The 14,986-nt window shown below is 40.8% G+C and overlaps 1 protein-coding gene across 3 annotated transcripts; it reads right to left on the minus strand.

The window, feature by feature from the left end:
- Positions 1–912: 912 nt before the first annotated feature.
- LOC128544651 (sialidase-4-like) lies at positions 913–11,157 on the minus strand. Of its 3 annotated transcripts, none has more exons than XM_053514903.1 (3): positions 10,931–11,157; positions 2,881–3,130; positions 913–2,779 (listed from the first exon to the last, which is right to left on the minus strand). In XM_053514903.1, exons 2-3 carry the CDS (start codon positions 3,106–3,108, stop codon positions 1,877–1,879), a joined length of 1,131 nt encoding a protein of 376 aa, XP_053370878.1. In that variant the 5' UTR covers positions 3,109–3,130; positions 10,931–11,157; the 3' UTR covers positions 913–1,876. The 3 variants fall into 3 exon arrangements, with proteins under 3 accessions (XP_053370878.1, XP_053370877.1, XP_053370876.1); XM_053514902.1 differs by lacking the exon at positions 10,931–11,157 and adding an exon at positions 3,540–3,697; XM_053514901.1 differs by lacking the exons at positions 913–2,779; positions 2,881–3,130 and adding exons at positions 8,636–10,240; positions 10,340–10,587 and having other exon boundaries at positions 10,931–11,155.
- Between the last annotated feature and the right edge of the window lie 3,829 nt (positions 11,158–14,986).

Raw genomic sequence — 14,986 nt, forward strand, 5'->3', positions numbered from 1 at the left:
CACAAACACACACACACACACACACACACACACACACACACATCATTCCTGCATGGTGGCAATAATACTTTATACATTAATAAGTTTATATTATTATAAAAAGCAATTATGTGTGAAAAGTAAAACCATAAAAACAGTCAGGATCTGGAAACCACAGAACCCACAGCACTGTATGGTCTTTATTATTATTTATTGCGGGGAGGTGTCCCAGGGGTTCACTTGAATTTCGGCTAATAAATGTATAAATCTATAAGTCTTCATCTCATCATTACTGGGTGCAGGTGAGGTGAACAGTGTGGGATTCTGTTCAGACAGGCCCGGGTCCAATATAAATCTAGGTGGCGCTGTTGTACAAGCAACCTGGGAGGATGAGCACAGACCCGCTCAGACCCGCACGAACCCGCTCAGACCCGCTCAGACCCGCACGGACCCGCTCAGACCTGCTCAGGCCCGCTCAGGCCCACACAGACCCGCTCAGGCCCACACAGACCCGCACAGACCCGCTCAGACCCGCTCGGACCCGCTCGGACCCGCACGGACCCGCTCAGACCCGCTCGGACCCGCACGGACCCGCTCAGACCCGCTCAGACCCGTTCAGGCAGTAAATATTGTTGTAAGTGCTGTTTGAGTAATAAACTGTCTAATAAACTCAGCTCAAGCCGGCATGTTACTGGGAGTCAATGGGTCCAGAGTGTAACTGCTCATCTCACCAGCACGTGTTTAGTGTGTGTGTGTGTGTGTGTGTGTGTGTGTGTGCGTGCTGCATATCAAACCTCCTGATAGAATCTCAGTTTAAATCTTGTATACACACAAATATTTATTTTCCTTTTAAGTGGAATGTTTTATGTGATAATATTTAAATATTCTTGTGTCAAAATATAATTGGATCCATGAGTCTTTCATTTAGTTCAGTTTTTTAATTGAATTGATATAATATAGGTTTTATTGTCATCATTAGCACAGTTTCCGGCTTTCACTGAGCACGAAGATTATAATTTACATTTACATTTAGGTGTTCGGCAGACGCTCTTATCCAGAGTGACTTACAAAAAGTGCTTTAAGGTTTACATCACTGGATACACACTTACACTGGGTTAACTAGGTTAATAACCAAGTGCCATTAGTCCAACACAACTGGGAAGAGGGTTCAGGTTAGTCCAAGTACTGGATTATAATCAGATAAACCAGGATTAAACAGACATTATAAAATCATTTTGTGTACATTGTGTATAAAGCTGGGATACAAACAGGAGATAAGTAATGAAGACTGAAATAAAGTGAGCTGTGATACAGTCCGGGTCATAAGTATGTGAACAGCCAGCCAGGCAGTGTGTGTGTGTGTGTGTGTGTGTGTGTCTGTGTGTGCCTTCATTATGACTTGCCTGGGCTGCAGACTGAGAGTTCTCATGAACACACACTTTTGATTTAACACTCAATCAACGCTAACAATCTGTTATGAAAACAACTAAAGACAGCCAGAACCGGCTGTTCATCAGTCAGCTGTCCCATTACTTTTGAACATGTCTGTAACTCCAAAACAATTAATGTAATATTTTAGTTAAAGCCTTGAATTAAAGTCGACACTTCAGTCACATCCTGATCGCTTCATCACACACACACACACACACACCAACACTGTCTCACTGTCCACATACTTATGGACCTGACTGTCTCTGAGCGATATAAAGAACACTAAAATAATCTACACAGCTCTGTTCAAATGGCACTTTTCTGTGATTGTAATGTGTTTGTAAGTAAATGAATGTAAATTTCAACCAAACTAAAATGATAAAAGGACGTGTTTCTCTGAAAGCCGATTCTGAATTCTCTTCTGATTTCTGATGGTTTTAAATTCATGTTTTACGTGTACATGCAGCTACTCTTCATAACTTTTCTTGATATCACTGAGTGGAAACTCCACAAAGACTGTTTCTTCAACGGTACTCGTCCCACGTTCCAGGAGACAAGCAAAGTGAAGGTCCGAGCCGCACTGAGTGAGATCTGAGTACCCGCTGTAACCAGGGTTGATGATTCGAGGTTCAATCCAATCGCAGCCACTCACAGGAGACTTGTTCACATAAACCCCAAGATTCTTTCTGTTACATCGGTCAGTCGGTTGGGAAAAGAGCAGCCAGGTCTCGTCTCCGTGTTTAAAGCTCACTACACTGGCTTGGCAGCCGTTACCCGTCTCCACCACTTTCTTCTCACATTGGCTCTTATTAAAGCTCTCTCCACCGTTCTCACTCCAGGCCTCAAATCTATCACCAAAGCCTCCGTGTCTGGCGTTGCAGTACAAGTAGCTTTTACCGTCACTGCTAATGATCTCGGCCATCTGACACTCACCAGACTCGGCACTTATTCTTTGTCCAGACTTCCAAGTGTCCCCACGATCATCACTGTAGAATGCAAAAGCTTGGGGTTTTGGACCAAAAAAATCAACATAATAAGCATAAGCAGGAATGATGAGTCTGCCGTTGGTCATCTGAATGCCGTGCCCAGGACCGACACCGAACGTGGCCCATTTCTTTATCTCATCTCCAATCACCGTGTCTGTCAAATCTGTCGTCTCGCTCCATGTCTGCCCGCTGTCTGCGCTTTTAACAAAACATAAACGAGCCGCGTTCTCACGGCGGTTAATCTGCTCCTGCTCAGTGACCTTATCATACACACAGATAAAGAACAGAAAGACAGTCTTAGTTTGTTTCTCATAGACTGGACACGGGTTCATGGTGCGATATCCATCCAAACCGGCTCCTGTAAGCTCCTGCATGTCTGACCACTGAAAAAGAAAAATAATAATAAAATTATATTTATACTGTATATATTTTAAATACTTTGACTTTAACATGTTTTTAATGGAAGCAGTCTGAGTGTGATCACCTGAACTCTCCCGTCCTCCCGTGTTCCCCTCCTGAGGACCAGGCGAGTGGCGTCAACATCAGCCAGTGAGGTTCGTTTTTCAGCCAAAGCAAGAAAGGTTTCTGAATCATGAATGTAGATCAGAGCTGGGATTCTGTAAAACTCTGTATCAGTATTCGTAAACAAAGCTAGTTTGGATGGTTCTGGGTTGAGTGTGGGGAAAGAGGTTTTCGATACACACTCTCCCATTTTTCACAAAGTTTTGATTGAACTGGAAACACAGAAAAGAAACAGAATCAGATTAATTTAGGTAAAAACTGTTCTGTAATAAGAGCATCTGCCAAATGCCTCAATATAAATGTCTGAACAGTTTGAAATGTTTTTAATTGCAGCAACAATAATTAATAAAAACTGTTTATTATATGGTCCCTCCAAATGAACACACTCCAGGTTGTCGCGGTTCGACCCTGAGCTGAGGGTTATCGTCAGTGATGAGTTTTCATGTAGACGCTGGTTTATGGATTAGCCTTGATAAATAACGCCGGACTGAGTGACTCTGAGTAAATCAGTTTACATGATCCTGGGGCATTGATTCACTCTGAAACACTCTGAAACCTGACTGGGATTTTTCTACACTTCAAATGATCAGCTCCAGAGAAATAAATGTAGATGTTACTCACGTCTGAGTGGGTCTTCCCTCTCCTGTACAGAGTGTTTGGTCTGTTGATCTCCTGGACGAACCCCAGAGCTGCTGCACGAATGAACAGTCAGGTTCCGGTCTGTACTCAAGCGGAGATTTGTTTAGTGAAAGATGCAGAGCTACAGAGAGTGGACAGGAGAAGGCAGAATGTCCTCTGGAGAGACTTCTCTTTTCAGGATAAATATATACCCAAAAAAGGGTGTGGTCTATTTGGATACTGTTGCATAATCTAAAGGAATCAAACAATTATATTCTGGAAATCATAAATATTCATTAACAAGGGTCTCCACAAATCTTCTCCAGCACATCCCAAAGATTCTCACTAGGGTTAATGTCAGGACTCCTGGAATATGGTGAGCCATCAGTGAAGAAGAAACCCTCCATAGATGTGATGACCTGGTGGTTCAGTACATTCAGGTGGTCAGCTGACTTCATTTTATTTCTCCATAACGTTACTGAGTCTAGACCTGAGTAACTGATCAACCCCAGATCATAACACTGTCTCCAGAGGCTTGTACAGTGGACACTATGCATGATGGGAGCATCGCTTCATGTCCTTCCCTTCTCACCCTGACACGCCCATCGGGAAGTAAATAACACTGATGGTTACGGCGCCACCTGGCAGCAAGTGAACAGTGAGTTCTTGGAGTTGTGTTACCGTAAAACCGAGAAAAATTAGGAAGCGTAAGGATCTTGTGACTTTGACAAGAACCAGACTGTGATGTTTAGATGACTGGGTCAGACCAGATCCAAAACTATAGCTCTAGTGGCATGTTCGAAATCTGCAGTGGTCAGGACCTAGCAAAAGTGCTCCAGATGCCAAAGAGACCTGGCAACATGGCCAAGGATCACATGTGGAGTGCAATGAATTTGGGGAATGAAGGGGCTGGCCCACGTAGTTGTGCAAACTTTAAGTGACCGCTGGATCTGATATAAAAGGGTCAGAATCACCAGCGCATGGCAGTTTGTTGGAGCTGCATAGCTGCAGACTGGTCTGGGTGTCAATCCTGACTCGTGTCCTCCACCAAAAGCTCCCACAATGAGCATGTAGGTGGGCAGGAAGGTGGCCTGGTCTGATGAATCAGGTTTTTTTTAATACCATGTGGATGGCTGTGTGTGTGTTTGTGTGTTGTTTACCTGGAGAAGAGCTGGTACCAGAAGGCAACCATGGACTTGTGTGATGCTCTGGGGGATGTTCTGCTGGAAAACCTTGTCCTGTCATTCATGTTGCATAAACACTGTTACCTAAACACTGTTACACACAGTATGAAACCCTCATGGAGACAGTGTTCCCTGGTGGGCGTAGCCTCTTTCAGCAGGATAATGTGCCCTGACACACTGGACACATTTTTCAGGAACGGTTTGAAGAACATGATAATGAGTTTGACATGGTGACTCCGCCTCTAAATTCTCCAGAACTCAACTCAACTCATCAAGCGTCTCTGGGATGTGCTGCTTCGACAGATCAGGGCTGCTTTAGTGGCACAAGAAGCTCTACACTATATATATATATAGGTCTATATAAGGTCCCACAGTTGACAGTTCATGCTAGAAGGATGGGATAATCAGGCCTATAAGGTATATATATATATACACTCAGCAAAAAAAGAAACGCCCCTTTTTCAGGACTGTGTATTTCAACAATAATGTTGTAAAAAATCCAAATAACTTTACAGATCTTCATTGTAAAGGGTTTAAACAATGTTTTCCATGCATGTTCAACTAACCATAATCAATTAATTAACATGCACCTGTGGAATGGTCGTTAAGACCTTAACAGCTTACAGAAAGTAGGCATTTAAGGTCACAGTTCTAAAAACGCAGGACACTAAAGAGACTTGTCTACCGACTGTGAAAAACACCCAAAGAAAGATGCCCAGGGTCCCTGCTCATCTGCGTGAACGTGCATTAGGCATGCTGCAGGGAGGCATGAGGACCGCTGATGTGGCTAGGACGATAAATCGCCATGTCTGCACCGTGAAACGCCTAAGACGGCGCTACAGGGAGACGGGAAGGACGGCCAATCATCCTCGTAGTGGAAGACCACGTGTAACAACACCCGCACAAGATGGGTACATCCGAATATCACACCTGCGTGACAGGTACAGGATGGCCACAACAACTGAGTCACACCAGGAACACACAATCGAGGGATTGTGTGTTCCTGGTGTGACTCAGTTGTTGTGGCCATCCTGTACCTGTCACGCAGGTGTGATATTCGGATGTACCCATCTGTGCTCATTCGGATGTACCCATCAGTGCTCAGACTGTCCGCAATAGGCAGTCCATGAGGAGGAGATGCACTGCAGTACTTCAAGCAGCTGGTGGCCACCAGATACTGACTGGTACTTTTGATTTTGAGCCTCCCTTCATTCAGGGACACATTGGGAAACATTTTTAGTTTATGTCTTATGGTGTCGACTCTCTTAGTGTTCATACAAATATTTACACATTAAGTTTACTGAAAAACAGTTGAAAGTCAGAGGACGTTTCTTTTTTTGCTGAGTGTATATATACACACAAGGCTTTTAATACCAGGTTCTTCTTTCAGGAAGGAAACTTTGGGTGGTTGTTATCAGTTGTTTTGTATTTGTATCCATGTAACTGAGGTTTGGCTTTATTTCAACTAAAATCAGCAATTTCTTTTTTGCCTTTAAAAACCTTTTTGTGTAATGTCAGCTATAAAAGGGAAAATAAAAGGATGTTTTTTCCCGATAATCTACTTTTTAATTTCTTAAACAAAAGTTTCGTAATTTTCTTTCCTCTTCCCTGTTTTAAATAAAACTGTAAGAACTGTCTATATATATATATATATATATATATATATATATATATATATATTGCTTTTGTGACATTTAGATTTTTTCCATAGCACTGTGCAGATGATCTTATGCTGAGTGACTTACAGAAGACGTTATCCATAAGCACATCCTCACTCTGGTTCACCGGCCAGAGAACACCATCAGTCTAAACACACTGTCGAGGGGGTTAGTGTAGTGAGAAGGAGCACAAGACTAGGACTAGAGGATGAGCCTTAGTGAGGAGTATTTATTTATAATGATGATCTGGCCATCATAAAAAAATATAGACACAAATATTCAATGCATTTGAAGTTCTTTATACTAACATAACAAACGCATCCACTAATAATAATTCCTGTCGATTCTGTTAATCATTATTTACAGACCCCAGGGCCTTACCCCCAATTTCTTTGAGAAATTTCTGAAGCCTGTTTGTCTCTTTAGACCAGTGTTCCTCACAGGGTCGGCCGCCCCCCAGTGGGCAGTACAGGCACTGCAAGTGGCACGAGAGGAACAATTTACCAAAAATGAATTTAAAAAGTAATTTTTTTTTAATAAAAAAAATATATATAATTAGGATTGAAATTGGCAAAAATATTGGAATAGTCATTATAATTAATATAACAAATCCACATGATTTAAAGTATGTGTTATTATTTATTTATCTTATTCCGATGGGATTTATCTCATCCACCTCTGATGGGGGGTTTGGATTAAAGGTTTGAGCAGACTGCAGAGATTCTTAGATTTTAAATTCCAACATGTTTATTCCAAGTGTTTATTGTTGGCTGCTGGATTATTTATTTTTTGAATCCAGAAGACCATCTGAGAACAGCAGTTATATCCATTAGACAATCAGTCTATAGTTAATCAGTGTGTAGTAGATCTCACTCAGAGGGCTGATTCTTTACTGATTCAGTTCTTTACTCAGAAATGACTACATATATAAATCCTTTAAACTAGCAGTGGCTAAACAACCAATCAGGAGACCTGATCATGACCCCTGTCAGATGTCCAACTACAGGCCAATATAAACCCTCCCCTTTATCCCCAAGACCCTAGAAAAGCTAGTAGCACAGAAGCTATGCTCATACATGCATAGGAATAACATTTATGAACTGTATCAGTCAGGACTTCGGCCTCATCACAGAACAGAGACAGCACTGGTTAAAGTGGGAAATGTTCTCCTACTGGCCTCGGATCATGTTTGTATCTCTTTGCTTTTGTTACTGGACCTCAGTGCAGCTTTAAGCCAACGATCATCTCCTGGATCAGGTCTTTATTGACTGATTGTTTACTGTTTGTGGATATAAATGGTAACTATTCTATTTGTACTTAATTAAAGTTAGGGTTCAGTTTTAGGCCCAATGCTATTTTAAGACACACAGTTATATGTCTCAGCAAAGCCAGATGATAAAAACAAGCCTAATGAAGTGTGAAGGATATAAAACACTGATGCTAATTAACGTCCTCCTGCATAATAAAACAGAAGTACTGGTACTAGGACCGCATGCTGATAGAAGCAAGCTTCCTGATCACACAGTTACTCTGGATGACCTTTCTGTTTCATCATGTACAGCAATAACATACCTTGGTGCAGGTGTCAGATTACAGGGGAAGTTTCTGACCCCCTAATTAAAACATGGACCTGGACAGCCTGTAGCTTCAGACCAGCTTCAACGCAGGAGGTTAAGTGAGCTGATGGGCGGAGATGGTGATCAAAGGCCTCAAGCTTTTAAGTTCTCTGCTGTGTGTTCTCCACACCTTGATGTATCTACCTAAGCTTTTTACCAACACCCTGGTCCCAGTTTCATTTCCATTGTTGTTCCTTTTCTCATAACTTATGCAGTGTCTAGTTTTTCTTCAGGTTACCTGTTACATGTGTTCTGCTCTTCGGCGTGCCAGACCTCTGTGTTCTGCTCTTCATGCAACGCCTGGTTCGCCTGGAAGCTATATTACAAAAAAAATTATAATACTAGAAATACCACACGTTTTTTATCATTATTTAAGATATGTTGTGTCTTTTCACTGGACGCTGTATGCATTTGGCTGAATTTTAATCCAAGCGGTTTGGTTTGACATGTGAGAAGGCTTCCTTTGTGTGATTAATCATCTGAATGACCAACAATCTGGTGCCGGAATGATCAGATGGATTTCTGGCATGTCAGAGATTTGTCTCGGCTGTCTTGCAGTGTGAGCTAGCTGATAGCGCCCCCTGTTATTTCCAGTTTGTGGAATAAGTTCCCCCTGTAAATTACCACTCAGCAGCCGGTGATGTGCTCAATGTATATTTATTGAAAGTCTACAGAATCACACGTGTCCCGGCAGACGCCCTTACCCCACAGGATGTACAGTAGGTTACCTCGGGGCAGTTACCAGGGACTGATATACAGACATTCATATATACATCACATCATAAAGGACTCCAACATCACACAGCGTGCGTCTTTATCGTCCTGTTTAATCCTCTCTCACCGAGCGCTTCTTACACTGACGCTGTTGGAGGAAATAATCAGCCTAAATGAGTGACATATCAAAAGTACTAACTTCAACTCTTTGGACATATTCAGTTAATTTTAATTAGTTTTTTTTGATTAATTATGATTATTATTAATTGATAATGTGTTGATTAGTAAATTATCACCACACTGGTTTGGTATTTCATTACCAGTATAAAACACAAACTAATGTTAGCTAAGACTGGAGCCCAGTCGCGAGCAGAGAGACAATACAGGGTTAGTAGCTGGTGTAGAGAAACGCTTGCAATAATGAGTTTATACTTTTATTTAGTCTGTTTTAATATTAGCTTTTATGATAAGCACTACCTTTGTTTGTACTCTTAAACAATTCAACAATTTTTTAATTCCTTAGTGCTGAAGGCTGAGTAACGCTGTTTTGTTTCAGATGTTTTGTTTATTCACATGCAGGTTATTATCATGTGTGTCTATAACTAGTTATTTGGCATGATGTCTTTGAGAGTAAACTTCACAAAAGCTATTTCTTCAACCTTACTATTCCCTCGTTCCAGGAGACAAGCAAAGACATCCTCTGTGTCGCTGATCTGAGTCAGATCTGAGTATCCACTGACACCAGAATTGATGATGTGAGGTTTATTCCAACCAGAGCTACTTGAAGGGCTCGTGTTCACATAAACCCCAAGGTCTTTTCTCTTACTGCTGTCAGTTGGATGAGAATAAAGCAGCCAGGTCTTGTCTCCATGTTTAAAGCTCACCACACTGCCCTGGCATCCACCTCTTGTCTCTACCAGTTTTACGTTACATGGACACAGACAAGACGTAGACATACTGAAATCAATCCCATTGTTCTGACTCCAGGCTTCAACTCTAAAACAACAGTTAAACCAATTACAACATTTACTGCGCCTGGCGTTGCAGTATAGGAAGCCATCAGTGATCTCTGCCATCTCACACTCACCAGACTCATCACTTATTCTGTTTCCATATTTCCATGTGTCCCCTCGATCATCACTGTAAAATGCAAATGAATGGGATTTTGGACGACAACAACAAGAAGAACCAATAAAATAAGCATAAGCAGGAATGATGAGTCTGCCGTTAGTCATCTGAATGCCGTGCCCAGGACCGACACTGAATGTGGCCCAGTTCTTTATCTCATCTCCAATCACACTTTTTGTCAAGTCTGTAAAGTCCTTCCAAGTCTGCCCTCTGTCTGTGCTTTTAACGTAGCATAAACAAGCTGCGTTTTTACAGTCATTAATCTGCTGCTGCTCAGTGACGTTTTCAGACACACAGTTAAAGAACAGAAAGACAGTCTTAGTTTGTTTCTCGTAGACTGGACACGGGTTCATGGTGCGATATCCGACCATACTCGCCTCTTCAATCTCCTTCACATCTTCCCACTGAAAAGAAAATGACCTTATGTATGTTTTGTTAAAGTAAAGAACGTTTGGATCTTAATATTTTTTTATTGAAAGTTATGTCTACATTAGTGTGATCACCTGATCGTCCTGCTGCTGCGTTTTCCTCCTGATGACCAGGCATTTGGCGTCAACGTCTTTTTGTGATTTTCGTTTCTCAGCAAAAGCAAGAACGGTTTGTGTGTCTCCGTCTTCAATGTAGATAAGAGCTGGGATTCTGTAGTATTCTGTATTTGTATTTGTGAACACACATGTTTTGGGTAGTTTTACACTAAGTGTGTGGGAAGAGGTTGATGATGTGTTTCCCATTTCTACAAAATAAATCTTATCTGTAAACAGAGATAAGAAACGGAATCAGATGTCCTACTGCAGAAACGTCAGATTATTATATTCACGGAAACACACTCTGGGTAATATGCATACGTGTCTACTAATTAAATATCCTTTATATGTTTCTGATTAAATTCTTGAATCCCAGAACAGGAATTAAAACAGTAGACATGCTCATTCCTTTTATTCTAGGAAATGATAATGTGTGTGTGTAAATCTTTCTACTGCCAACATCTTAATTAAATCATATGAGTGGAAGTTTTTCACAGCTTCTTCACGGCAGACGTGTCCTGGTTTGAACAGATCAGATTTTTTATGGAAATAAATGTAGATGTTACTCACGTCTGATTGGGTCTTCCCTCTCCAGTACAGAGTGTTTGGTCTGTTGATCTCCTGGACGAACCCCAGAGCTGCTGCACGAATGAACAGTCAGGTTCCAGTCTGTACTCAAGCGGAGATTTGTTTAGTGAAAGATGCAGAGCTACAGAGAGTGGACAGGAGAAGGCACAATGTCCTCTGGAGAGACTTCTCTTCTCAGGGTAAATATATACCCCAAAAAAGGGTGTGGTCTATTTGGATACTGTTGAATAATCATAATGATCCGAACATTATGATTATACAACCTTGGGGGGGGGGTCGTGTTTATAAACCGCTGTGTGTGCTCAGAGTGAAACTAACATATTGTGTATGATGTCAGCAGGGTGGTGTGTGTTTTCTTTCCAGGAAAGGCTGGATGTCCCTGTGCTTATCAGGTCATTTAGGGTTCCCTGGTTAGCTAATTTTCCACTTCTCTGGGTTTTATTCTTACGATGTGTTTGGGAGTTTTTCCTCACCACATCTGGCTCATCAGGGACCAAAATCTACATCTGGATTTCTGTGAATCTGCTTTGTGACACAGTGTATGGGTTAAAGTGCTGCACATTACAATTACAGCTTTTAATGTAATAATCCCACAAACTTTATAAAGTTTATATTACATTTATGAACAACAAACAATATAGATAACACCTTGGATTTTCACTTTCTTTTAAACACAGACGCTTCATCTTAACAACAACAAATAAATAAAAACAAACTAATATACAGTAGCCTGCCCTATTTACAAATTATGCATTATTGTTTAAACTTAAAAAACTCTAAACAGCCACAGGAACTGAAATAAAGTCTGTTTGTTTTCATTTGTGGAGAAACAGACTTTCTGACGTCTTGCTTTGAGAAGGTGGATCTCAAGGCTGGCCTCGGTTTGCTGTAGTAAGAGTGATTTGTTGCTCTGCCAGGTTCATGTTTGGCAAAGAAAACTTCTGGCCTCTGTCCTGCATCAGTCACTATCGGCTCTGTCAGTGCATATCCACCTTCTTCCACAGAAACACTGAGATTCCCATTCCCATTAAATTCCATGCAGAGCTGATGAGGTTTAACCTTCTATACTGTCAAGACCCACATTTGTGGAATGTCTGTTCTTGAAGGCCCTTCTTCTCAGTTTGAGATTGTTTAGCCTCAGCATGGTTTTGTGTTGCCCTGGTCTTCAGGTTCTTTCATCTAATTTTCACTTTTGCTCTGCGGTTCTCTACTGGCCAGACCCCATGGCATGATTAATTTCATCCTGAATTACTTTTTCCTTTGTGTTAGTCATTTTGCCCCTTTAATAGAACAAAAACCTGCTCTTATCGAGGCGTAACAGCCCCTTACACTCTGATGCCTCTGTAATGTGCCGTACCTGTGCGGTATTTAGTTAAAAGTAAAAGTACAGATCATCAGAACAAAGGATGGAGCACCTGCTTGCTTCTGACCTTCATGGAGCTTACAGTACTTGAGGCTGTCTTTTAAAATGAGCCACTGGGATGTTCTCTGTTGTGTGTTACAATTATATTTCCTACCAATGGTAGAGGATGAACTTGTTCACTGATTGGAGCTTTATTGTTTTTTTTTTTCATCTCTGTTTCTTCCTCAGTGTCAAATTGGTCAGCCAAATCTTTAAAAAAATTGGGGTTCTGTCACACTAATTAAATACAACAATGGTACAGTACTTATAGTTAGTCACCCAGTAACTAGTGTAAGGATCTATCCAACTTCAAAGCACTTTTGTAAAGCATTAGACACTGGTTCGGAAGGTCCCAGGTTCAAACACCAAACCACCCAACAGTGGTAGTTGGGCCCTGGGTATGAAAAACTACATATAGTGTGATCTTGGATTACGAGCATAATTCGTTTAGAAAGTGGGCTTACATTTTTAAACACTTCAAATCAAATTTTGAATTAATAAATACATAAATAAATAAATAAATACATAAAAATAATTAACACAAAATATTAAGTTAAAATAAAATAAATTAACCTGCACTTTACCCTGCACCCTTCCCCTTCTTGTCCTTCACAGTTACGCTTCCTCCACTCTTTTCACACACGTGCCACACAAACCAGAAACACTGTTTTATCGAAAAAATCTCTCTAATGACACTCTATTGAGCGACACACTAACAGAATCACTGCTGTAAAGTAAAAATAAAACTAATTAACCTGAACTTTACCTAAAAGAATCGCGACAGCAGTGTTTCTGTGTAGAGCAGAGAAAAAGAGTGTGTGTGTGTGTGTGTGTGTGTAAAGGCGAAAGTAGGAGGAGTCTGTGTGTGTGTGTGTGTGTGTGTGTGTGGCACGGTGTCCAATGACGCATGCACATACAGACACAAAGAGCAGGCTGAGCCTTGAGCAAAGAGAGAAAATGGATCTTTAACTTCTCTAATGAGACTTGCTTTTGCTTTACACGCACACTGTACACACACACATACAGACACAAAATAAAATGTTTCACACACACACACACACACACGTAGTCACAGTGTTATAGTAAACAGTACATGTGTGCACGGATGTTGATTATACCAGTAAGAGACGAGCACTAAGACCCAGCAGGGGAGACGATTACCCACAATTCCACAGCGCAAGAGAGAGAAAAACCGTCGGCTCAGTTGTAATCACGTGACGCTCGGCATCAAAACAAGAAGCGTATGCGTGATACATGATACCCGGTACTTGTAAACCAAGACTTCATTTATTAAGTCAACATTTATTAAAAATCTTTGCTTGTCTTGCAGAACACTCGCAAACCGCGTTACTCGCAATTCGAGGTTTCACTGTACGTAAATTGTACACCTTTAGTATAACACAAATCACTTATTTTCTCAATCCACAATATATTAAAATAAATTTTTAAAAAATTCTAATAACATATAATCAATATAAAACTATATGTTATAATAAGTTGAATGCTAAAAACAGCATCCTTACAACAAACTTTAAACAATTACAATTCTACCCAGGTACAAAATAAAACATTTAATGTGATTTGTTGTTTAGGGAAAGTGTCAAAAAATACAAACAGTTGTGTTTTTGATTTTATTCCTAAGCTCTAATTAGTTTAAAGCATAATCTTAATCATTATTATATACTAAATCACACGCAAGCTTAATTTACTGTCAGGATTTGTTTCATTTACATGATTAACACTTGATGAAGATTACCTTTATTTTTAAAATGAAAAAGGCATTTTCTTATTCTCATTTATTTTCATCTCTTATTATACAGTCTATGGCCACCCGCACACCAGGTTACAGCTTTTAGTGTCTACTCACTCACTCACTCACTCACTCGCTCACTTGCTCATCTCCCATACCGCTTTATCCTGTATTCAGGGTCGCGGGGACCTGGAGCCTATCCCAGGAGGCTTAGGGCACAAGGCAGAGTCCACTCTGGACAGGGTGCCAATCCATCGCAGGGCACACACACACACACACGCACACATTCAAACACTACGGTCAATTTGGGAATGCCAATTAACCTAAACCCTGCATATCTTTGGACTGTGGGTGGAAACCAGAGTACCCAAAGGAAATCCACTAAGCACGGGGAGAACATGGGAACTCCATGCAATCCATGGCCAGGAAATCGAACCCGGACCCTGGAGGTGCAAGGCGATAGTGCTACCCACTACACCACCTTTAGTGTCTAATTAAACACTCATCACCTGGGAAATATTTCTTTACCACGATTGTTTTTATGCTCCATTACATACTGGATGTCTCGGATTGCCAGTTTTGGATTAACAGATGTGATTGTTGCTCTATCGTTAGAAGACTGACAATAGTAATAATAGCAAACAATGCATAAGTTTAGGCCCCCTGGTGGCTGAGGGGTCTCCTGTATCTCTGCACAAAGATCACTGATGTTGGAAGCATATTCGGTCAACAGGCTGTGTTCATTACTACAGTACACAGTTTTATAATATAAACACAATCAAGAACTATTTTTAAATAGTCTATTTTATTTATTATGCATTATTTTAAATTGACCAGAACCAGGACAGTCACACACAAGAAAAGTTTTTCCCTCACAGCAATTTCT

This window comes from Clarias gariepinus, chromosome 16 (assembly GCF_024256425.1).
Source record: "Clarias gariepinus isolate MV-2021 ecotype Netherlands chromosome 16, CGAR_prim_01v2, whole genome shotgun sequence".
NCBI classification, from domain to species: domain Eukaryota; kingdom Metazoa; phylum Chordata; class Actinopteri; order Siluriformes; family Clariidae; genus Clarias; species Clarias gariepinus.